Source organism: Acomys minous (genome assembly GCF_964271855.1).
Source record: "Acomys minous genome assembly, chromosome: 16".
In the NCBI taxonomy this organism is placed as follows: domain Eukaryota; kingdom Metazoa; phylum Chordata; class Mammalia; order Rodentia; family Muridae; genus Acomys; species Acomys minous.
Window position 1 is genome coordinate 42,709,283 of NC_140498.1, and position 21,450 is coordinate 42,730,732.

A 21,450-nucleotide genomic window follows, 5' to 3' on the forward strand; every position below is an offset into this window, starting at 1 on the left:
TTGGCCACCTCCTGACTCCTTCACAGCCTCAAATAGGCAGGGAGTGAGCAGACCTCCTCACACAGGAATATATGCACTAGAGAAACATAGGAGAGACATTTATTACCAGGCTATAAATTATGAGGCAGTGGGTGGGGCGGGGAGAGCCCAGCAGTCACGTTTTGGGCATCTGCCCTTTCTCTCTGTCTTCCTGAGCTTGTATTCGGAGCTCCTCATCTAGACGTTCTTTTGCACGGACAACCTAAGAGGAGGAGGAAGATCAGGTTCTGACAGTCTCTTGCTCTTTGTCTGAATGGGAGCACTTTCCTTGTCCCAGACTCCAACAACCTCCCTAGAGGACAGCAGACTGCCAGGATTCAAACAGCTTTCAGTAGCACCCAGGGTAGGAGGGGAAGCCTTGGTGACCTTTCCTCAGAAGCACTCACCTTTGACTGCAGGTAGAAGGAACCACCCACGGACTTATCATTCACCTTAAATAGGTGTTCATAATTCTGCAGGGAGATGAGACAGTGAACGTTAGTCTCGGGGGAGACATTAAGGAAGGCTGATGACAAGAGAAGTTAAAGGATCCGATCTCTGACCCATATGTCATGCAGGAAGCTGCTTTGACCACAAGGATATGAGAAAGATATGGGGATGGCTCAGCTGTTAGAGCTAGGGGCCATGTCTCTGTAGTTGTGCTGCCTGGGGCTTTTCATGCTCCCACTAGCTGTGGTCAGAGCTTCCACACCTGCCCTCTTCTGCCTGCCTGCATACCACCACCCCATCGCAGATCAGGACCTCACCTTCTGGACCTCCTCAGGGCTCAGCTTGGAGATGTTGAGAATCTGCTGGGCTTCCTGGAGGCTGAGGCCAGAAAGATTGGATGCAGCTGCAGACTGGTGCCCAGCACGACCCCGAGCATTAGCAGCTGCCTGGCTTGCTGTGGACACAGGGGTGACTGCTTAGCTCCCTTGGGGCCAAGAGCCTCCCCCAGACCTTCTAAGTGACATGGAAGAAACAGTTTGCCCAGAAATGGCAAGTGCTCCATACTAAAGGCTAGGATAAGCACAGACTGTGCTCTTGGGCCCTAAACCTAGACCACAAGATGATTTGCCCCTCTTCCTTGTCCTGGAGCCTAGCAGATGGGGAGCTTTAAGCTACTTTGGAGACTTGAGTGAAGCTGCAGTCAGGGAGGACCAATAGCTTGTGTCAGAGCCTCCACAACTGGCCTAGCCAATGCCTCAGCTATCACAGCAGACTGCCCCTGGTGACTGATTTCTTTTGGTGACCTTTGAATCAAGAGCCAGCAAACTTTCTCTTAAAGGGCCAGATAATAAACATTTTAACTTTGCAGCCAATAGTCTGCTGAAATTATTCAGCTCTTGAAAGCAGCCAGATGTGACTGACTGTCCTACTTTACTTACCAAAGTGGACTGTGAAAAAGGCCTGCTCGCCCTGGACACTGCCTACCATGGCAAAGCACTCCAGGCCACCTAAGCCATGGAACTCTACCCAAGAGAGATCCCTTCATTCACAACTGACAACCCACAGGTAAAATTGGGCAGGGGCCCCCAGCATGCAAGAAGACACTTACCTGCAAACTCCTGCCTCAGGGCCCGGGCAAAGGCTCTGCCCACCACCTGTACACCCATCACAATGATCTGGGCCAGGTACTTGGCCTGCAGGCAAAAGAGGCACCTTGTAGATGGCTATTGAGTGGGGCTCTAAGGACTACTTCCTCTGAGGTACTCCCAGAGGCAGACTGGTTCCCTTTGGCCTTCAGGAAAGGCTGTGAGGGATGAAGACACTAACTTTGGGAAGAAACTGGTTTGAGAGCTAGTGTACAGGGTAGTCCAGACTGCCACCAGTTTAACCTGCTCCAAGGCCTCTGATAGCTCCCCTGTGCTTTTGAAACGGCTTGGTCTAGCCTTTATATTACCAGGAAAAACACATATCCAACCCTACTCCTCTATGACTTGGGATCTGTCCATGGAAATAACAAAATCACTCAAGGTCTGTGTGTGATGGTACCATTATAGAATCATGGCCTTGGAGAGGCTGGGGCAGGGTGATCATGAGCCTGGATTTCACGGTAAAACCTTGTCTAACCCAAACAAATAGGGGCCAAGAGATGGCTTAGCAGTTAGGAGTTGCTTGCTTTTACAATCACAAGGACCTGGGTTGAGATCCCAGTATCTATGTATAAGTCAGATATGGTCCCGACTTGTGCATACCTGCTGTTCAAACATTAAGTACAGTGGAGACAAGAGGACCACTGGGTCTTCCTGCCTGCTACCTAGCCAGAACCAAGTGTTCCTGTTCAGAGAGAGCCCTATCTCAAGGGGAAAAGGTGGAGTGGCAAAAAGCACACACACACACACACACACACACACACACACACACACACACACACACACACTACAAAGGAACAAAGATGGGGAGGGTTAAGGGTCTACTTAGAATGTGAGCTAAGTGCTCACAAGGAATTCAGATAATAAACACAGCAAGGCAGGAGGAACCCAGCAACTGACAGAATGTGGCCATCTGTTAAGCTACGGGGTTCACAGATCTATTCAGTTAATATAGTTTTGGACAAAGACACACAGGACTCAGTCCCTGTTCTCAAAGCAGGCTAGACAGCCACTGTCCAAGAAAAGCCAACTCCAGCAGGGCATGGCTACTCAGGTCCTAACACTACATAAGTCAAAGTCACACGGAGGCCCTAGGGAGCCTAAGACTTGATCAGCAGTGGAGTTTATTGAGGGAATAGTCAGGAATGGGGTAGAGGTTCTAAGGAGAAGATAGTATTCTCCTAGGCTGGGTCCTAAGGTGCAGGTGGAACCATGTCAGTGAGCCACAAGTGAAGGAGGTAAGTCTGAGATTAGACACCCTGGGAGTATCCTCAGCTGGAAAAAAAGCAGACCAAGGATGGATTAATGGAGAAACGTTAAGATTTTATTGTGAAACAGAAATGATGTGTAGACAGCATGCATAAAACTAGATCCTAGCTGGGCATGGTGGTGCACACTTGTAATCCCAGCACTCAGGGAGGCAGAGGCAGAGGCAGGTAGATCTCTGTGAGTTGGTGGCTAGCCTGGTTTACAAAGCAAGTCCAGCCAGGGCTACAAAGAGAAACCCTGTCTCAGGAAAGGGGGAAAAAAAACCACAAAAAAACAAAAAACACAACAACTCACTGAAAGCTAGTAGTGCTCTCATGGTACATCTGGAAGATTGGGCCTTTCTTCCTTGTACTTTCTGTGGCTAGTTTTCTCAGCCAACAAGTATGGCTTGTGTACCATGGGGGCTGGAGAAATGGCTTAGTGGTTAAGGGCACTGGCTGTCCAGCACCCACATGGCAGTTCACAACTGCCTGTAACTTCAGTATCAAGGGATCTGATAGCCTCACTCAGACATACATGCAGGAAAAACACCAACGCACATAAAAAAATAAAAATTAAACCTTTGTATCAGGTTTAAACATTTTAGTGTTAAAACATTCTAGTGCCTGTGCCATTAATCCCAAGAACTGAGGAGGTTTAGTGGTACTAGGGAGAGGGTGGGGAAGTGGGAGCCTTGTTGACCATACCACCTTACTCCTTAGGGAAGATGACTAGCTTCAGGAACTCAGACTCTACAACTGGCCTTCCTGGCTTCAGGGCCCAGCCCTGCCCTTCCCTAGCAAGCAGATTTAATTATGGGTCAGTCATTAGGGAAATGAAGAAGCCTCACAACAGACTGCCATTTCCTAAGCCTTAGCCTTCACACCCAGAAAGCATGGCCCAGAGAAGACCCTCCTGTGATCTGACAGCTGTGTGGCAGGCTAACAGGAGTAACAAGCTGTGTACTGCCTGGTGAGCTCACCTGACTGTGCCTTGCTCACTTAGAGCCACTGTCAAGTAGGACAGGAAGCTCTGAGATACAACTCAGCTTCTCTGTGACCGGTTCGGGATGATTCCCTTGGCTTAGAGCACCCCTCAGATCTCAGTGCACAGAGGAGGCCTGCCTCTCTGTTGCACACACGTATCACATGGCCTTGGAAGGAAAGATGTATTTTTCTGAAAAGGCCCATGACTATTCCTAAATAATGGATGTTAAGAACTGAGGCTTCAGCTTGGCATGGTGGTTCACGTCTTAAATCCCAGCACTCAGAAGCAGAGGCAGGAGGAGTTCTAAGAGTTTGAGGCCAGCCTGGTCAACAGAGCAAGTTCCAGGACATCCAGGGACACAGAGAAACCCTGTCTCGGAAAAACAAAACAACAACAACAACAAAACTGAGGCTGGCCAGCATGATAGTACACATATTTAGTTCAGCACTCTGGGCACAAAGCCAAGTGGATCTGAATTCAAGGATAGACCCTGATCTAGAAAGTTCCAGGATGGCCAGATCTACATAGAAACCCAGAAAGGTCTCTATGACAGAAACAAAACAAAACTGAGGCTATAACTGGAAAAACCCCCACCCCTGCACACTTTAAGCCAAAGAGGCAAGTGGCCTGTTGTACCAGCGTCTAGAGTACAGTGCTGCAGAGAAAAAAGGAGTGCGCTTGGTTTTAGCCAGAAGGCCTAGAAGCTATTAGGGAAGGCAAAACTGGCCTGCAGAGGCTCACCAGCCATCTACCCATGTTTCTGCAGAGGTGTTCCTAGAGTGATACAGCATTTATGCAGGCCTATTAACTCCTGTACCCATCCCAGCCTTCTGACCTTGATCAAATTCTCAACTCTTAAGTGCCTCAGTTTCCTGACAACACAAGTGTGAACAACATGCCTGTTAAAGATTGAAATGATGCCTGGCACAGAGCCTAAATGACACAGCAAGTGATCAGCAAGTATTGGTTTCTATGTATTATTCTGTTTTCATAAAAATTTGTCACGGGGCCAGATACACAGAGAAACCCTGTCTTGGAAAGAAAAAAAATTTTTACTGTGCGTGGTGGTGCATGCCTATAATTCCAGCACTCTGGGAGGCAGAGGCAGATGGATCTCTAAGTTAGAGGCCAGCTTGGTCTACAAAGCAAGTTCAATACAGCCAGGGCTACACAGAGACCTTGTCTCTAAAACAATAAATAAATAAAAATTTGTCAATGGCCAGGCAGTGCAAGCCTGGTGTCTCATGCCTTAATCCCAGTATTCTGGAGGCAGAGGCAGGAGGACAGCCACAAGTTCAAGGGCACCTTCGTCTACAAAGTAAATTCCAGGCTAGCTAGGGTTATATAGGGAAGTCCTGTTTGTTAAAACAAAACAAGAAAACCAACCAAGTAATCAAAAACAAAACAACAAACCCAAAGTTTCTTCTTCTTTTTTTGTTTTTGTTTTTGTTTTTGTTTTTCGAGACAGGGTTTCTCTGTATAGCCCTGGCTGTCCGGGACTCACTTTGTAGACCAGGCTGGCCTCGAACTCATAGAGATCCACCTGCCTCTCAGAGTTTCTTTAGTCGAGGTAAAATCTACAAAGCATAGTTGTCTTCTGGGAGCTGTGCAGCAAGCAGCAACGGGAAGGAGCTAGGCCAAGACTGCCCTCCACGGACCCCACCTTTGCCTCTCACTAGCTTTGCAGCCTTGGACAAATTACTCATTTTAAGCTGCAAAATGGAGAGAATACTATATTCCCTTCAGGAAGGGTGTGAGGCCCTGGGAGGCAATCAATACAAAATCCAGTGGCCAGACAGCAGGGTCCTAGAGTCAGAGCAACAGGTGGCTTTGCTCCCAGACCAGACCCTGCTTGCTGTTAATGGTCTAGCAGCCCTGTTGTTCACAGCTGGAGATTTCTGGAGTGCAGAGCTCTACCTACAGCCTGCTCCAAGGGTTTTCTTTTCTTTTCTTTCTTCTTCTTCTTCTTCTTCTTTTTTTTTTTTTTTTTTTTTTTGGTTTATTTTTTGAGGCAGGGTTTCTGTGTAGCCTTGGTGGTCCTGGACTCGCTTTGTAGACCAGTCTGGCCTCGAACTCACAGCGATCCACCTTCCTCTGCCTCCCAAGTGCTGGGATTAAAGGCGTGTGCCACCAACCCCAACCTACTCCAAGGGTTTTCAAACAGCTACCATCAAAGCCCCTCCAAGAAGACCCCCAAACAACTATCTCTCTGACAGGCCTCAAGATCTCAAGCCAAGAACAACCAGCTCACTGTTGTGAGCAGCTTCAGGCCCAGCAGTAGCTGAAGGCAGGAGTCACAGCCACAGGTCTCCAACTCTGAAACCCACCATTAGCAACACACAACCTTTCCCAACTGGGAAGCAATATGGCACAAAGGACCTCAGACAGGTTTGTGGGCAGTGGTCCCAAAAACGATGCTTAAGCCATGGACGTGCATCAGGAGGGGACCAGCTTTCAGGTCTGTATTCACTGTTCTCCCAATACAGTGGCAGGGCCTGGGTGTAAAGCAAGACTGACAACCACAGGAAGGAACTCAGGATGTCACTAGGACCCTGCAAATAGTTCCTGGTGTCATAGCTAGGCAGGAGGAAGGTCAGGACTACACAGTGGCATTTATGACAGTGTTTCTGGGTCCCCAGAGGCCTGCACAGCTGGTACCCATTACATACTTGCACAAGCACGACAGTCCAGGAACCAACACTTCCACCAAGTCACTCGTAGCTCTGCGTGGCCAAAGCTGCAGCCTCATACTCCCCACGCCCCAGGCAGGGAGTCCATATGCCTCCAGAGCCGAGGAGAGGCACTGGTGGCTGCTCCCGCCCTCTCCTTCCACAGTGGCCACGCCGTTATGGAAGCCCATGCTTCTTTATGCTTTGCCCTTCTCACTGTCGTGAATCCCTTCACTAGGAATGTCCTCCTTCCTAGCTAGACACTGCCGAGACTCAGCGTTGCCAAGGCATGGCGGTGGCAGAGCACACCGGCACCTAGTAGTTCTGAAGCAGGAGGATCTCATGCTGGCCTGGAGTCTGAGGCCAGCACGAGGTACAAAGCAAAACAGTGCGCCAACCCAAAACCTCAAACTACACTATGACCTGACTTCAGGTGAAACTCTCCTAGCTCCTCCCACTTCTACCTTCCACCTTTTTTAGAGGTATTACTGGGGACTGAATCTAAGGCCTCCCCCTGTGGTGGGCAAGTATTATAACAACGAGCTCTGTGCACCCTCAGCCCTGTTTACTAAAGTGTGCAGGTACCCCTGGAACTCACGAACTCCTAATCTTCCTGCCTCAGCCTCCCAAGTGTTGGGCTTACAAGTGTAAGCCACCAGCTGAGAGAAGTTCAAATTCAATGTGGAGGATGCACGGTAAAGACCCAATTCCATGAGGAACCAGCACGGGTCCTCTCACTAAATGGCAGTGATCTAATTACAAGGCAAGAATAATGTGGTGGCAAACGTGTAGTCTCAGAACATGAACAAAGCTGGGGTCAAAACCAGCCTCTTGATTCCTGCAGGAAAGACAAGCCTAGAAAGGTCAAGTTCTCTGAGTTCCAGATTCCTTAAAGTGTAAAATGGAGACGGCGGAGAAGGATTAAATGACAGACTGCACAAAGCCTAGGCTCCAGGCATCGCAACTGTAAGCAGTTAACTGCTACCTTCCCATTATTAAACAGGAGGCTCTCCAGCCGGGTGTGGTGGCGCACACTTCTAATGCCAGCGCTGGGGATCGGGAAGCAGAGGCAAACGCATCTCACTGAGTTTAAAGCCAGCCTGGTCTACTACATAGGGCGTTCCAGGCAGGTCAAGGCTACCCAGTATCAGACAGACAGACAGACAGACAGACAGGGTCCCCCCACCCAACCGCCTTACAATCACTTAGGGGCAAACCTCAAGAACCTGCAGGCAAGTTCTAGGTGCCAATGCAATGCCACAGACGCTCAGTCTTCCAGCTCTCTACCACTTTCGAGGACGAGCCAACTGTCAAACGCGGGACTAAAAACCAAGTGACGTCACTGACATCGCCCCTAGGAGCCGGCCCACGCCGAATGCCCCTCCCCCACTGCCCACAGCGGCTCGCGGACGCCGCGGCAGGCCACGCGGAGCCCTGACTTGGCCGGGGAGCTTTCTGCCCACCGGGCCTCGGTTCCCCGACCCGCGGTCAGAGCCGCCAGGGTCGCGCCACGGACCCTGCTTCCTGTGGGGTCCGCGGGCGGCTCGTGGCATCCGGGCCCGCCAACCTCCGACTCGACCTCCCTTCCCGAACACCCCCATTCACGGGCCTCACCATGGCGGCCGCTCCACCTCAGGGGAACGGGTGCCGCTTCCCGACCCGGTGGTGGGTCAGAGGTCAAGGGAGACCGCAGGGCGCGTGCGCGGGGCGGCGACGCATTTCCAGGGGGCGTGGCTCTGGCGGCACAGTAATGTGGGCGGGGCCTGACTCGGGATCTGAGGATAGGGTACAGTTGGGTGGCCTTGGGACTGGTGCGACAAGTTGTTTCCTCCCTTCATTTCCCCAAACTATTTAGGAAGAAGCCATAACATGAAATAAGCCAAAGTAATATAGTGTTGGATGTCAAATTCTCTGGAATATTTAAGGAAACTAGGGGGCAGGCGGGCGTGGTGGCAAATGCCTTTAATCCCACACTTGGAAGGCTCTGTAAATTCAAGGCCAGCCTGGTCTACAAAGTGAGCACGAAGATTTAGAAGGACGAAGGTGTGCTTTAAACACTGTTTATTTTCTGATGTTCTGAGTTTTGTTTTTGTTTTTCAAGACAGGGCGTCTGTGTAGCCTTGGCTGTCCTGGACTCGGTTTGTAGACCAGGCTGGCCTCGAACTCAGATCTACCTGCGTCTGCCGCCCAAGGGCTGGGATTAAAGGCGTGCGCCACCACTGCTCGGCTGATTCTGGAATCTTTATGTTCAAGGTGATCATGTTGCCAGGTTTGGTTTCTATTTTTAAGCTTCTCTGCTTGGCTTGCAAAGCGTTCAAGTCCTCATAAGGCCTTGTCTGGTCTGTGCGTCACCCAACATTCACACACCAAACAGCTCCACCTTCTGCAGCACACAAATCAGTTCTGCCATCAGCACCATCCGGTTCCGAACATCCCGGCCCGGCAGTCCTGTCCCTAGCCTGGACACCACTCATTTGCATTTTGTGTCTGTGGGTTTGTTCTGGACGTTCCATAGCATCAGAACTACGTGAGGTCTTTTGTCACCGGCTTATTCCTTCATGCTCCAATTGTTAGTTGTTTTTTTCCTTTTCTTCCCTCTCCCCGCACTCCCAAGCTCTCATCCTCTACACAGCAGCCCTCGGCCTGTGCTTCTCAACTCCTCTGGCTAACTTCTAGCTCCGAAAGTATTTACATTGTGATTCACTAGGTAGCACCATTACAGTTATAAAGTAACGACCAAAGTTAACTTTATGGTTGGGGGTCACCACAACATGAGGAACTATACTAAAGGGCCACAGCATTAGGAAGGTTGAGAGCCACTGCTCTATGACACAACTCGTATTTTTACCTTTATTATGCACTGCTATGCCTTCCCACTTCTCAGAGTATGAGCCCCCAGTGTGCAGCACATTCATGTCTTTACCCTTTCCTATCAGCACCTGGAAGCCATCTGGCATGCAATGCGCACTTACAAATGTTTGGAGAGTGGATTTAAGTCAGATTCCTCTAGACCTGCAGCTCTCAACCTTCCTAATGCCGCAACCTTTTATATAGTTCCTCATGTTGTGGTGACCCCAACCATAAGATTATTTTCTTTCTTTTCTTTTTTTTTTTTTTAAGATTTATTTATTTATTATGTATACAGCATTCCACCTGCAGGCCAGAAGAGATGGTTGTGAGCCACCATGTGTTTGCTGGGAATTGAACTCAGGACCTCTGGAAGAGCAGTCAGTGCTCTTAACCTCTGAGGCATCTCTCCAGCCCCCATAAGATTATTTTCGCTGTTACTTCCTAACTGTAGTTTTGCTACTGTCGTGAGCTGTAATGTTAATATCTGTGTCTTCCGATGGTCTTGGGCATCCTGTGAAAGGGTCATTCAACTCTCCCAAGGGGGTCATGACTCACAGAGTGCTAACCTCTGCCCATCCTTCCTTCCTTTCCTCTAGCTCTCTCCCAGATTCTCTCTTCCCTGGGTACACGGCTTAACTTCCTTTTGCTTGCTCTTGGCTTCTTCAGATCTTAGTCTTCATTTTCAAAGAATAAACATCTCAGCTGGGCGTGGTGGCGCACGCCTTTAATCCTAGCTCTCGGGAGGCAGAGGCAGGTGGATCCTGTGAGTTCAAGGCCAGCCTGGTCTACAAAGTGAGTCCAGGACAGCCAAGGCCACACAGAGAAACCCTGTCTCTAAACAAACACCCTGCTTGCCCCTGCACCCAAGCCCGTTCCCGTCATTTCCCCTCCCTTTGCTTTCCTATGCTTTGTGTGGCTCCTTAGTACAGCAAAGCTATAGTCAACTGCAGCTACATCTCTCCTGCTCATTACAAAGGAAACGCAGCAAAGGAAGACTAGTCTGAAGAGGAGCCAGAACCAAAGCGCCTTCACTCACATTCCTGCCTCCTTCTTTCTCTAGATTCCCAGAGAGCAGAGCAGCACAAGAGGCAGACAGCTTAGAAAAGTTTAATTGCTGAAAACACCCAGAGCATGTATAGGCTGGCTGTTGTGGGTTCATACCACTATAAAGAGGCTGTTAGCTCCATGAGACCCTTTCTCCTGACCTCAAGTCAGGAAAAGCAGGGCAAATGGTCCTAGGCCTGTGAGAAGAAAGCTGCTCCCAGCAGCCTGGTGGGGGACCAGCCCCCAGGATCCGGGACTGGAGCTGGTACAGTAGGCAAGATGGTTGGCATGTAGTAACCGAAGATGTTAGATGAAACCAGGACGAACACGAGGTGAGACAGGGCGTCCAGAGCTGGCCCACACATGCTGCTGACATCCACCTCCCACCCACGGTGTCACATGCTAACAGGCAGGTGAAGAGAGACGGTTGGCCCCAGCAGGCAGAGGAGCAAACAGTCCCTGGTGTTGCAGTGGGCCCAGTAGCAGTGCAAGTACCTGAGGCCTGCAGGAACCCCAGACCTTCAGCTGGATGTGTCTGCCAGGGCCAGAACAGCACTGTCCAGTTTGCAGAGATGTAAGGTGTGGAGGAGGCGCAGGTAGTTCTAAGAGGTGGCAGTGGCAGTGAGGCTAGCGTTTAGGGGTGCCTGGTCCTAGTCCTGTGGTGAGAAACCCAAGAAGTAGGAGTTAAGAGGGCCTAGGAGGGGGCTGGAGAGGTGGCTCAGAGGTTAAGAGCACTATCTGCTCTTCCAAAGGTCCTGAGTTCAATTCCCGGCAACCACACGGTGGCTCACAACAATGAGATCTGGTGCCCTCTTCTAGTGTGCGGGCACACATGTGGGTACAATACTATATAAATAATAAATCTTTAAAAAAAAAAAAAGAGGGCCTGGGAAGTTAGGGTATATGCCAATGGCTCTGGAGGGCCAGTGTTGTTGGCTAAGGAAGCTGGGTCCAAGTGTCACTCACCCACTCGTCTTCATCCACCCCTTCAAAGGAATCCTGGGGCAGTGGGTCCTCCCGGTTCCCCAGCTTTGCCACCATGGCATTCAGCAGCTGTGAAATGGGCAAGAGAGGCACTGAAAGAAATGACTTTCTGACCTCAAGAACTTAAACTTCCAGTTTTAATCCCAACAATGCTAAACAGAGCCATTTCAGTTGGAACTAAGTTGATGGGATTTCATTGTAAAACACAGCAAAACGGGGTCAGAGACAAGAGCATGTAGCCTGTGGTACCCGACACAGGAACTGCTGTCTGCCCTGCCTCAGAGGCTCAACTGAACACCATGATCACCATGGGCCTAGGTCTCCAATCTTTAACTCTGGCTGGGTTGGAGTTGCCCTGCTTCCTGTGCCCTGTGGGCAGCAATGTAGCCCTGGGTGTGGCCCCTCCCCCACAGTCTGATGTGGAGACAAGTGTGACACATGGTTTGCCTTGCCATCTGGGTTGGGGCTGGTGACCCGGCAGGTAACCAAAAAGAGGACACCGCCTACATCGAATAGGAAGCCCTCCTCAAGGCCCACCTCTTCCTTCTTTTGTTGGTCAGACTTCTCTTCCAAGTACTGCGCTGAAGATGGGGCTCTTCGGGCAGGGGCCTCGCGGGGAGCTTGGCTCACTGGGGTGAAGCAAGGACAGTCATCAAAGAAGGCTCTGCTTAGAATCAACTCCCCAAGTGACTCTCTGGCAGAGATCAAAGAAGTAGCATTAACAAGTATTTTGTTTTTGTTTGTTTGTTTGCTTTTTCGAGACAGGGTTTCTCTGTGTTAGCCTTGACTGTCCTGGACTCACTTTGTAGACCAGGCTGGCCTCGAACTCACAGAGATCTGCCTGCCTCTGCCTCCCGAGTGCTGGGATTAAAGGCGTGCGCCACCACGCCCGGCCATTAACAAGTATTAAAGTCCCTGTTCACCAGGCTTGCCCAAAGCACCAGGGTACCAGGGTATATATATGTAAGAGTACTGCTACATGTGTTGAGTATGTGACAGATCTTGTGTGTGTGTGTGTGTGTGTGTGTGTGTGTATACGTATGTGCTAGGATAAGATACAGGCCACAGAACTTGTCCTCCAGGGGTTCAGAGACTGGGTCTGGAGACATGTCCGGCATCATTAGGAGAGCCAGGTCTCGATATGACAGCAGGAATGAAGGACTGTACTTGGGCCTTCTGCTCCTTCCTTCCACCCCTGTCCAAATCCCCCTCCCCTGTTGTCTCCCCATTTTATTCCTTACTCTACCTGGGGTCATGCCAGGGGGCTGCAAACTGAGCAGCTGGGGCTGTCCATTAGCACCCTGCAGCCAGGCTTTGGCATCGAGTACTGGCTCCCAGCTCACAGCTGTGTCCGGGAACACATCATCCTGGAAGAACTCTTTCTGCAGAGGGGGAAGGGGCTATCCTGAGACACTGACCAGGGACCCAGGACACATAAGCCCTGAGGCCTGACACCCCCGCCCCCCCCCACACTGGCCTTCACATGCTTTGCAGAATTTCAGTAGAATATGAAGGCAGATGTTCCCAAAAAGCAGATAGTGGGGAGGTATAGGTGAAAGAACAGATAAGAACCTAAGATTGTGGGTCCCTGACCAGCCACAAAAAGAAGGGATTGAGTCCTTGACCCAAACACACCCTGACTCGGGGCAGTCGGAAAGCAACAGGCTCCAAGGAGGTCTGGCGCAGCCGCAGGCATCGGGCAAACTCCACTTCCCGAATGTCACACTCAGTCTTGGGCAGAAGGATAAAGCCCTAGGGGAGTGAGGAAGTAGATGACAGAGCTAAGAGCTCCTGGTTTAGCAGTGCATGCTAGGGTAGCATACTTACCTGGGCCAGGACCATGGCCTGTCCTTTGCAAGCTGTGGTGGTTTGAGAGAGACTGGCCTCCACAGGCTCATATATTTGAATTCTTGGTTCTCAGATTTGCTAAGGACTAGGAGGTGTGGTCTTGCTGGAAGATGTGTGTCACGGTGAACGGACTTTGAGCTTAGCTCTCCCTCTCTCTCTCCCTGCTGCCACTCTCCCTGCCGTGATGGCCACAAACTCACCCTGTGAAACAGTCAGTATACAAGCCCACAATTCAATGTGCTCTTATCTAAGTTGCCTTGGCCATAGTTTCTCTTCATAGCAACAGAAAAGTAGCTAAGACAGCAGTGGTGACGGTAGTGCTGTCAGTGGGAACAACTAGTGCCTTTAATGGCAGAAGACCAGACATGTAGCACTGGCCTATTTCTACAGAAGACAAAGTCCTACCATGTCCTACTTTAAGCAGTTGAGAAGAGAAATAAAGGAGTATGCCATATGCTACCATGGGACAGGTCCCCTGCAAGAGTTTAATCCACGTACAGACCATGTTAAGATAAGCAAGCAACTGGACAGAATTTGTCTCCTTAGGTTTCTTTGATTGATTGAGACAGAGTTTCCCGATAGCACCTAGCTTGGTCTCAACTCAATCTTCCTACCTTGGCCTCCAGAGTGCTGGTATGACAAGTATGTGCCATCATGCCTGGTTCATTTAACTTGACCTTATATACTTTAGTTTTTAGTAATGGCTGAATATAGGGCAGCTTTCAAAATTCCTAGACTACTCCAGTCAGCTATACTGGCTACAGGGCATGGCTCTAGACAGGACCCTGACTCCTTTGACCCCCATTGGCGCTTGCACTTCCACATATGGCCACGAGGGGGCAGAGGATCCTTGCAGTCCAACTTGGGGACAGATGGTTCAGCAGTGAGGATGATGACATCACCTTGTGAGGGTCAGGTGATGTGAAGCTGTTGCACTCCAAGAAGAAAGGGGCCTCCGGGAGTACCTCATACAGGAACACACGGGTGTCACCCTGGGGAGCAGAGGGTAGGGTATGAAAGCGAAGCAGCCAGCTACACTAGACCCTGCCCCACACCCAGCCAGTCCACAGCGTCCAACCTTGCCAGTGAGAAGCACCAGGCCGGTGTCAGGGTCATAGCTGGGAAGCAGGGTTGAGGGAGCTACATCGAGCCCCAGCACTGCGGAAGGGCCTTCTGCCAGGCCATCAGCTGTGTACAGCTGCAGCTGACGCTCACTTCGGCTGCCAGAGAGTCAGGGGTAGAACAGATCCTTAGAGGTGAAAAGGCCTGGGGTAGGGCAAAGACTCCCACAGGGACCTCTGCTCCTTTCTGGGCTGGAAAAAAAAAGCCTCAGGGCCAGCAGTCAGGAGAAATGAGTCTAGCCCAGAGAAGTGGCCTGGCTGGGGAAACAGTGTCCAGCCTTTCTTCTCGGGCTTCGGTGACCTAGGTCATAGGATCCCTTCCTTGGGAGGCCTCCCCCAACCTATCATCCAAAGTACCTGATGCCGTCCTCCCCCCCCCCCAGCCCCTCCCCCCTCAGGCCTCTCCTGCAGGCCTGGTATGTTCCCTGTGCTTTACCTGGTCTCCTTTAGGCATGGGTTCCTGGGCCTGGCTTCACCTTCCGAATCCCATTAATACTTACTCCCTGTCCAACATTTTCTCCCACCCAACTGGCCAACTGCCCATCTATTCATCTGTCTAATCATTCACCAACTCACCTATTTACCCATCATTCCATGCGTCCACTGACCCACTTATCTATATATCTACCGACCCCTCAGTCACTCATCCTTCCATTTAACTACGCGTGATCCTCGATCTGAGGGGTGGGAGAGGTTTTTTGTTTGTTTGTTACTGTTTTGTTTTGAGACAAGCCCTCTCTATTCTGTAGTCCTGGCTGTCCTTGAACTCCTTATCTATGCAGTCCTCAAACTCACAAGAGACCTGCCGGTGCCGGGACTTAAGGCGTACATCACCACGCCTGGCTGTGGGAACAGTTTTTGCAAGCCTGACAGATGTTGTGACCTTGGGAAAAGGGAAATCGGATAGCTGATGAAGCCTGGGGACGGTCGTCCCTAAGTCCTCACCTGTCAAAGCCAGATACCAGCAGACAGCGACCATCACACACCCAGACAATGCGGGCTCCGCGGCCACCTTCAGGCCCTGGACCTTCCTGTTGAGGTACATCACACGAAACTCAGTCAACGCCCCCTCCAAACGGGGATAAGGGACCTTTCACCTTTAGCCCGAAGGTGCTTACCTGCAAGGGATGCAGAGCTGCTCCAAGGCTCATAGACCATCAACCTTTCCCCCACAGTGCTACGTGCTTACCTGCATGGGTACAGGGCTGCTCCGGGGCTCATAGACCCGCACGTGCCCATCCTTGCACACAGTGGCCAGCTGCTGCCCATCTGGACTCCAGGCCAAGCTAAAAATCTGAAGACAGACAAGGGCATAAGAGGCGGCCTCTCGGGTGGAGAGATGGCTCAGTGGTTAAGAGCACTGGCTGCTCTCCCACAGGACCCTTGTTCAATTCCCAGCACCCACATGGCAGCTCAACACCTGTCTGTAATTCCTGTTCTAGGGGACCTGACACCCTCACAAGACACATATGAAGTCAAGACACCAATGTACATAAAATAAAATAATTAAAAAAAAAAAATAAAAAAAGAGGTAGCCTCTCTCTCCTTTCATGGCTGGTCCCTGCCACTGCAGCTGTCCTACCTGGTCCTGATGGCCCTGCAGCCTCAGGCGCTCAGTCCCAGCCTGAAGGTCCCAGATGCGAACGGTTAGGTCATAGGAAGAGGAAGCCAATATGTCAGCAGCCAGGGGGTGGAAGCGCAGAGAGTAAATCTTTTCTGTGTGGCCTGGAGGATCAGGAAATGATGCTGAGTCCCTGGGAAGCCACTGCCTCAACTGGCTCTATCTGGCAGGGCCTTCTAACCTGTGAGCACAGTCTCCGGTGTGGTGAGAACATTCGTGAGACCATCAGAGGGCACTCGCCATAGTCGGATCCGGGCGTCCTCCCCAGCTGTGGAAAGAGGAATGTATCTTTACTGCAGGGCCAGAGACACCTGGCTTCCCCGGCCACTCAGGGCCTGGAACTTTCTCTCAATCCTGGGCACTCAGGTTCCTTACCCACGGCCAGACGGTGTGGGTCAAAGGGATCCCAGGCCAGATCCATTACAGCTGCCCCATTCTGCAGTGTGGGCAATGCTGTGTCAGGCAGGCGGCCTGGCTTCTGTAGCTGTGGGAGAAACCCCCACCCCAAGGCATATCAGAACCAGGCAAGAAAGCCAGTCTCAGGAAACAGACAGCCCCACTGTTGGGTGGCCCAAGCCCTCTGCCTTAGCCAACTTGTGCTGAGCCCCAAAGTGTCAGAAGGTGAGGGCATAGCAGCGTGGAGTGGTGGAAGGTGCTCAGGCTGCTTGGGTTTGAATTCTGCTCCACTTACGAAGCTGTGTGACAAGGTCAGGTCACTACACCTCTCTGAACTTCTTCACTCTGATCTGAAAGATGGGGATAATAACAGCACCTACCACACGAGGCAGCTGGGGTACTTAGAGGTGACGTTGGCAGGTGCCTCACGCAACCCAGTGAGTTAGGGTAGACCCTTAGTGTCCTGGTCTTGCCCACTACAGGGACCCGAAGGGTAACTCTGGTAGGGCAGGACCCTTACCTCAAGCACAGCTACCTGCCCACCACTGCTGAGCAGGGGAACAGCCACCCGCAGCCGATTAGCACAGAAGCCATCGCTTTCACCAGGTGTTGTGAGGTTGAGTCCCTTAAGATTGGTGATATGACTGTCTCGGTGGAGGATGCTGCCCTGAGCATGGCGGAATTTAGAACTGGGGCCTGGTGGGTGGTGGGGACACAAACGAGTGTGAGGATGTTGTGTCTGTGCATCCTGCACCTGGTGTTGGCCACCTACTGCCCTCATCTCTGGGAGGAGCCTGGTGTGGACCCAGGTGGGCTTCTGTGGGGCTGGCCCATGTTCCTCTACAGCCTGAAAACCAATGGTCCTAGTGGCACAAGCCTGGTTTAGTGCACAGAATATCTCCCCTCAGGGTTGGTGGGCAGAGGAAGGAGGCTCAGGTTGGGGGCAGACAGGGTGGTCCTCCTGCCCCGAGTAGCTTACCCAACAGACTCTGAAGTGACCTCTGACTGGGGCTGGTACCAATGCCGCTGGTGCTGGAGAGTGAAGGCCCCACACTGGATGGCGTGGAGGGCGAGATCAGTGAGCTAGGAGGGGAAGAGAAGCCCTCCTGGAGAGAAGGACGTGGTCAGCCAACGGTCCCTGGGTGCACTAACCAAGCAGAAAGGGGACAGATGGCCAATTCCTGGGCCACTGCTCTGGGCTCTTCTGAACTTCAGGACAACGGGCTGGGCATGAGCCTGCTGAAGTGCGAGTCAGGTGGCAGTTGAAAGGAGGAAATGAGTGAGATTTAAGCCACGGGGACAGACGTGCCAGGAGTTACAGCTGCCACCACTTCAACAACAGCCCTGCTTCTTTAACACCTGCTCAGCTTAGAGTACGACCCTGAGGTCTTTACTATGCTGCGCACACTCCTCCATCTCTGTTATGCCTGACAGCTAGAGATCGTAAAGGCGGTTTGGCAGGTGAATAATAGAACGTGCCTCTTGACCACTTCACTACCCTACTGTGGTGTCTCTTTAGCTGTAGGGGAGGTGGCTTGGTACTTACACTTGGGTCTGTGTCAGCTCTGGGCATCTCTGCAGGCTGGGCCATGTTGGGGGGTGGCTCCATAGGGGGCACCAGGGAGGAGATGAAGCTGGGGTGAGGCCCACTGGCTGGGTTGAGGCTGACCTTCTGGACCTGTAGGCAGGCAGGCCATTGAGGGAGGCACATGCTGCCAGGTGTGAAGGGGACCCTTGGACGGGTAGACACGAGATTAAGAACCAAACGGAGCTCCCGGGGGTTGCTGAGGAGGCACACGCGCCAAGCTTGGCCCTACCTGTTGGTTGTCCCCAGCCCACCAGGTGTGGGCATCAGACGCAGGCACAGAGCCAGCTGTGTCTGGAAACAGGTCCTCATGGAACTCCACAGCCTGGTGAGGGACAGGTAACCAATTAGTGAGGCCCAAGATCCTCCAGGTCCCCAATCCCTTGCCCTGGTGGGCCCCTCTCACTTTTCGGGGCACGTGGTGGCTGATGGGTACAATGGCTGTGTCACTCAGCTGCAGGACTTGGAGCACCTCACAACTCATGACAGCCAGTGCTCGCCGGGGGACAAGGGCTGCCCCTCGAAGTACACTCTCCAGAATACACTGGGTCACTGTCAAGGACACCACAGGGGACAGTCAGTGAGGGAAGAAAACCAGTGGCAGTGGCGGGGTGGCAAGGAGGGCAAGGGCTCACCTGGACTCAGCGCAGGCTGCTGTGGAGTCACCTCGTAGCAGTACAGCTGATTCTCGCCCTGAAACAAGTGCAGATCCAGCCCTTGGTTCTGCTGGGTGCTGAGCTGCATGTGGCAGGCTTCCCCTCACTTGCTCATTACTTTTTGTGGTAAGCACCAGGGATCTACATCAGCATTTATGGCATGCTAAGGGCAGACCAACACTGGGGTCGTTGTCCTCCTGAGGATGACCTAGAGGTCATGCCATCTCAGTTGCCCAGGTAAAGACAGCACAGGACTGGGCTGCACTGTTCTCACTTGCTCTTTTGGGGACAGCAAGGAAGAACACAGCACAAGGGCCTAAATTCTGAGTAGTGTACATGGAGGGCAGGGGGTGAGGCGATCCCGCTTTCTGCTCACCTTTCCTGCCAGGACCAACAGCCCGGAGTCTGGATCCAGCAGGGGTATCAGAGACCTGGGGAGAGAGGGACAGTGGGCTGGATGAGTGGGAGACGTTGGCAGGAAGGCTGCACGCCCTCAGATCAGGGACCTGGAAGGTCCTTCTAGCTGTATCTAGCTGGCCCCCAAATCCTCAATCTCTTCTGCTGGTACTGCCCATATACTAAGCACCCCACGCTCATCCAACTGTTCAGCTGTTCTGCTTCCCTGCTGGCTCACACTGCCCCTGGGCGTTGGGAACTCAGGCCAGACCCTACCCTCGGCACTCATGAGTACTCATAATGCATAATGTCCTGTATTGCCTCAGCCAGCCTAGGCCACCAACACAGGCAAGGAGGTTAGGTGCTCCAACTAGGGACCCTCTGACCTCCAGTGCAACCAAGGCAGAGTTGAGGCCACTCTAGCCATTGCAGGGACAGAGGGGTACCATCTCCTCTGTCATCCTACATCCTAGAGGCTCAGGTGGCACTCCATGCTGACTCCAGCTCCCTGCACCCGGCTGAGCGAGGCAACAGGGGGAAAGGCCCCTGAAGCTGCCGGGCTTCCCTGAGATGCCCCAAGCTAGAGGCCAGCAGGAAGGACATTGTGGGTCACCGTGGGAGGGAGAGGGCTAGGGCAGGCTGGGAGCCTGACCCCACGGCGATGTCAGTCCAAGGACAACTTTTTGTTTGTTTGTTTGGTTTGGTTTTTCAAGACAGGGTTTCTCTGTGTATCCTTGGCTGGCCTCGAACTCACAGCGATCCGCCTGCCTCTGCCTCCAGAGTGCTGGGATTAAAGGCGGGCACCACCACGCCCTCAAGGCCAACTTTTTTACTGGTCAAGAACTCCCACCTCCCCTCTCTGGGCCCCGGAGGCCCTTGACATGAAGGTCCCAGGCCCAAGAAGAGCACCACCTTCCAATGACCTCCTACTGGGGGAGTGGCATCCAAGAGAGCTCGAGAGCCTTCTGGTTATTTTTTAAGACAGGCTTTCTTTGTATAGCCCTGGCTGATCCTCTTGCCTCTGCCTCCCAAATGCTGGGATTAAGGGCTTGTGCCACTACTCCTGGCTGTGAGAACTTATCACTTGCTCTTGGTCTTGGTCTCTGACACAGTCCCAAATAGTGTTCCATCCCTGTCGTGGTCCCCCAACAGTGTCAGCTGTTCAGTCTCTTCCTCCCCTGCCTACTAGTGTTCTGCCAGGAGCCACGGAGTAGGTGGAGAGCTGGGTGGGGCCCCAAGTGTCTCCACAATTTCGAGGAGAGCCTTAAGCTGGTAAGCTGTGAGTAACACAGGCCCTAATTAACTCATGATGGCAGGGTGAGCTGGCCTCACTGCTGCCCTTCTCCTCTCAGCCTGGCCCCAGTGGAAGGCCAGTAAGGGATAAAGGTGATAAGTGGCTTAGGGTCACCCTACAAGACTGGAGTTGACATTAGAGCCCCAGCTGCTTCTACTTGGCTTTACTCATTCATTTATAATCATCTCTTCATTCCCTTGATGAACTAACCTGTGCTCAGCCCTCGGACAAATGAATAAAAGAGAGTGCTATATAAGCCAGACGTGGTGGCACGTACCCTTAATCCCAGCACTTGAGAGGAAGAGGCAGGGGGATCTCTGTGAGTTCAAGGCCAGCCTGGTCTACAGAGTGAGACCAGGACAGCCAAGGCTACACATAGAAAGCCTGTTTCATCGCCTTCCCCCCCAAAAAAGGAGAGTGCTACAGACCCCATGCCAATCCTCAAGACACTCAGCTGCTGCCTGCTATATAAGGCAGACGTGCTCTTGTAACGAAACACAGGAAAGCAGGGCTCTCTGAGGTTGTGCAGTAGTAGGCAGGACGACTCAGTCTTGACTGGGCCTCTGGGCCCAGTGTTAGGGAAAAGCCAAGCATCACAGGGGATAGAGTTCCAGACAAGGAGACCATTACATGCAAAGGACTTATAGTAGGTCCTGGCTTAAGGCCTTTGGAGGGATGGGAAAGGCAAAGTGTGTGGCGGCCCGGGCAACAAAGTGATGGCTGGGACTCAGGTGGGCAGGTCCAGGTGAAACAGCTCCGTGAATCAGGAGTTCTGTCTCTAGTAGGTAACAAACAATCAGGACAGAATTCAGGGCCTTATGCTAGGCAAATTGTTCTACAATCCCCAGCTAAATCGTACGATTAGGGGGGCTGGAGAGATGGCTCAGTGGTTAAGAGCACTGCCTGCTCTTCCAAAGAACCTGGGTTCGATTCCTAGCACCCACTATGGCAGCCCACAACTGTCTGTAATGCCAAGATCTGACACACTCACACCAATGCACATAAGTTAAAATTAAATTTAAAAAAAAAATCGTACGATTAAACACAGTAGGGTGGGAGCAAGATGACACTGAGGTGGAGTCACACATTACTAAGAAAGGAAAGGTTGGATAACCATTGAGATGTAATATGAATAAAT

The 21,450-nt window shown here is 51.9% G+C and overlaps 2 protein-coding genes across 4 annotated transcripts in view; both read right to left on the reverse strand.

Annotated features, from left to right (window-relative positions):
* Positions 1-82: 82 nt before the first annotated feature.
* Positions 83-8,266, reverse strand: PAM16 (presequence translocase associated motor 16). 3 transcript variants are annotated; one of them, XM_084764052.1, is made up of 5 exons: positions 8,132-8,266; positions 1,577-1,661; positions 786-922; positions 426-491; positions 83-241 (listed from the first exon to the last, which is right to left on the reverse strand). In XM_084764052.1, the coding sequence occupies exons 1-5, from the start codon at positions 8,132-8,134 to the stop codon at positions 155-157; spliced, it is 378 nt and encodes a 125-aa protein (XP_084620178.1). In that variant the 5' UTR covers positions 8,135-8,266; the 3' UTR covers positions 83-154. The 3 variants fall into 3 exon arrangements, with proteins under 3 accessions (XP_084620178.1, XP_084620180.1, XP_084620179.1); XM_084764054.1 differs by lacking the exon at positions 8,132-8,266 and adding an exon at positions 7,744-7,883; XM_084764053.1 differs by lacking the exon at positions 8,132-8,266 and adding an exon at positions 7,735-7,878.
* Positions 8,267-10,458: 2,192 nt separating this feature from the next.
* Positions 10,459-21,450, reverse strand: part of LOC311587343 (coronin-7) — a 55,816-nt gene continuing 44,824 nt past the window's right edge. Inside the window, exons 10-28 of the mRNA XM_084764020.1 lie at positions 18,999-19,053; positions 18,602-18,659; positions 18,373-18,518; positions 18,199-18,291; positions 17,928-18,059; positions 17,361-17,487; positions 16,902-17,077; positions 16,361-16,469; positions 16,167-16,253; positions 15,947-16,089; positions 15,554-15,658; positions 15,310-15,395; positions 14,322-14,463; positions 14,146-14,235; positions 13,031-13,147; positions 12,642-12,777; positions 11,933-12,024; positions 11,378-11,464; positions 10,459-11,067 (exon numbers count right to left, since the gene is read on the reverse strand). Of these exons, the coding sequence (XP_084620146.1) occupies positions 11,062-11,067; positions 11,378-11,464; positions 11,933-12,024; positions 12,642-12,777; positions 13,031-13,147; positions 14,146-14,235; positions 14,322-14,463; positions 15,310-15,395; positions 15,554-15,658; positions 15,947-16,089; positions 16,167-16,253; positions 16,361-16,469; positions 16,902-17,077; positions 17,361-17,487; positions 17,928-18,059; positions 18,199-18,291; positions 18,373-18,518; positions 18,602-18,659; positions 18,999-19,053 (1,987 nt within the window). The 3' untranslated portion in view covers positions 10,459-11,061. The remainder of the gene's footprint in view (positions 11,068-11,377; positions 11,465-11,932; positions 12,025-12,641; positions 12,778-13,030; positions 13,148-14,145; positions 14,236-14,321; positions 14,464-15,309; positions 15,396-15,553; positions 15,659-15,946; positions 16,090-16,166; positions 16,254-16,360; positions 16,470-16,901; positions 17,078-17,360; positions 17,488-17,927; positions 18,060-18,198; positions 18,292-18,372; positions 18,519-18,601; positions 18,660-18,998; positions 19,054-21,450) is intronic.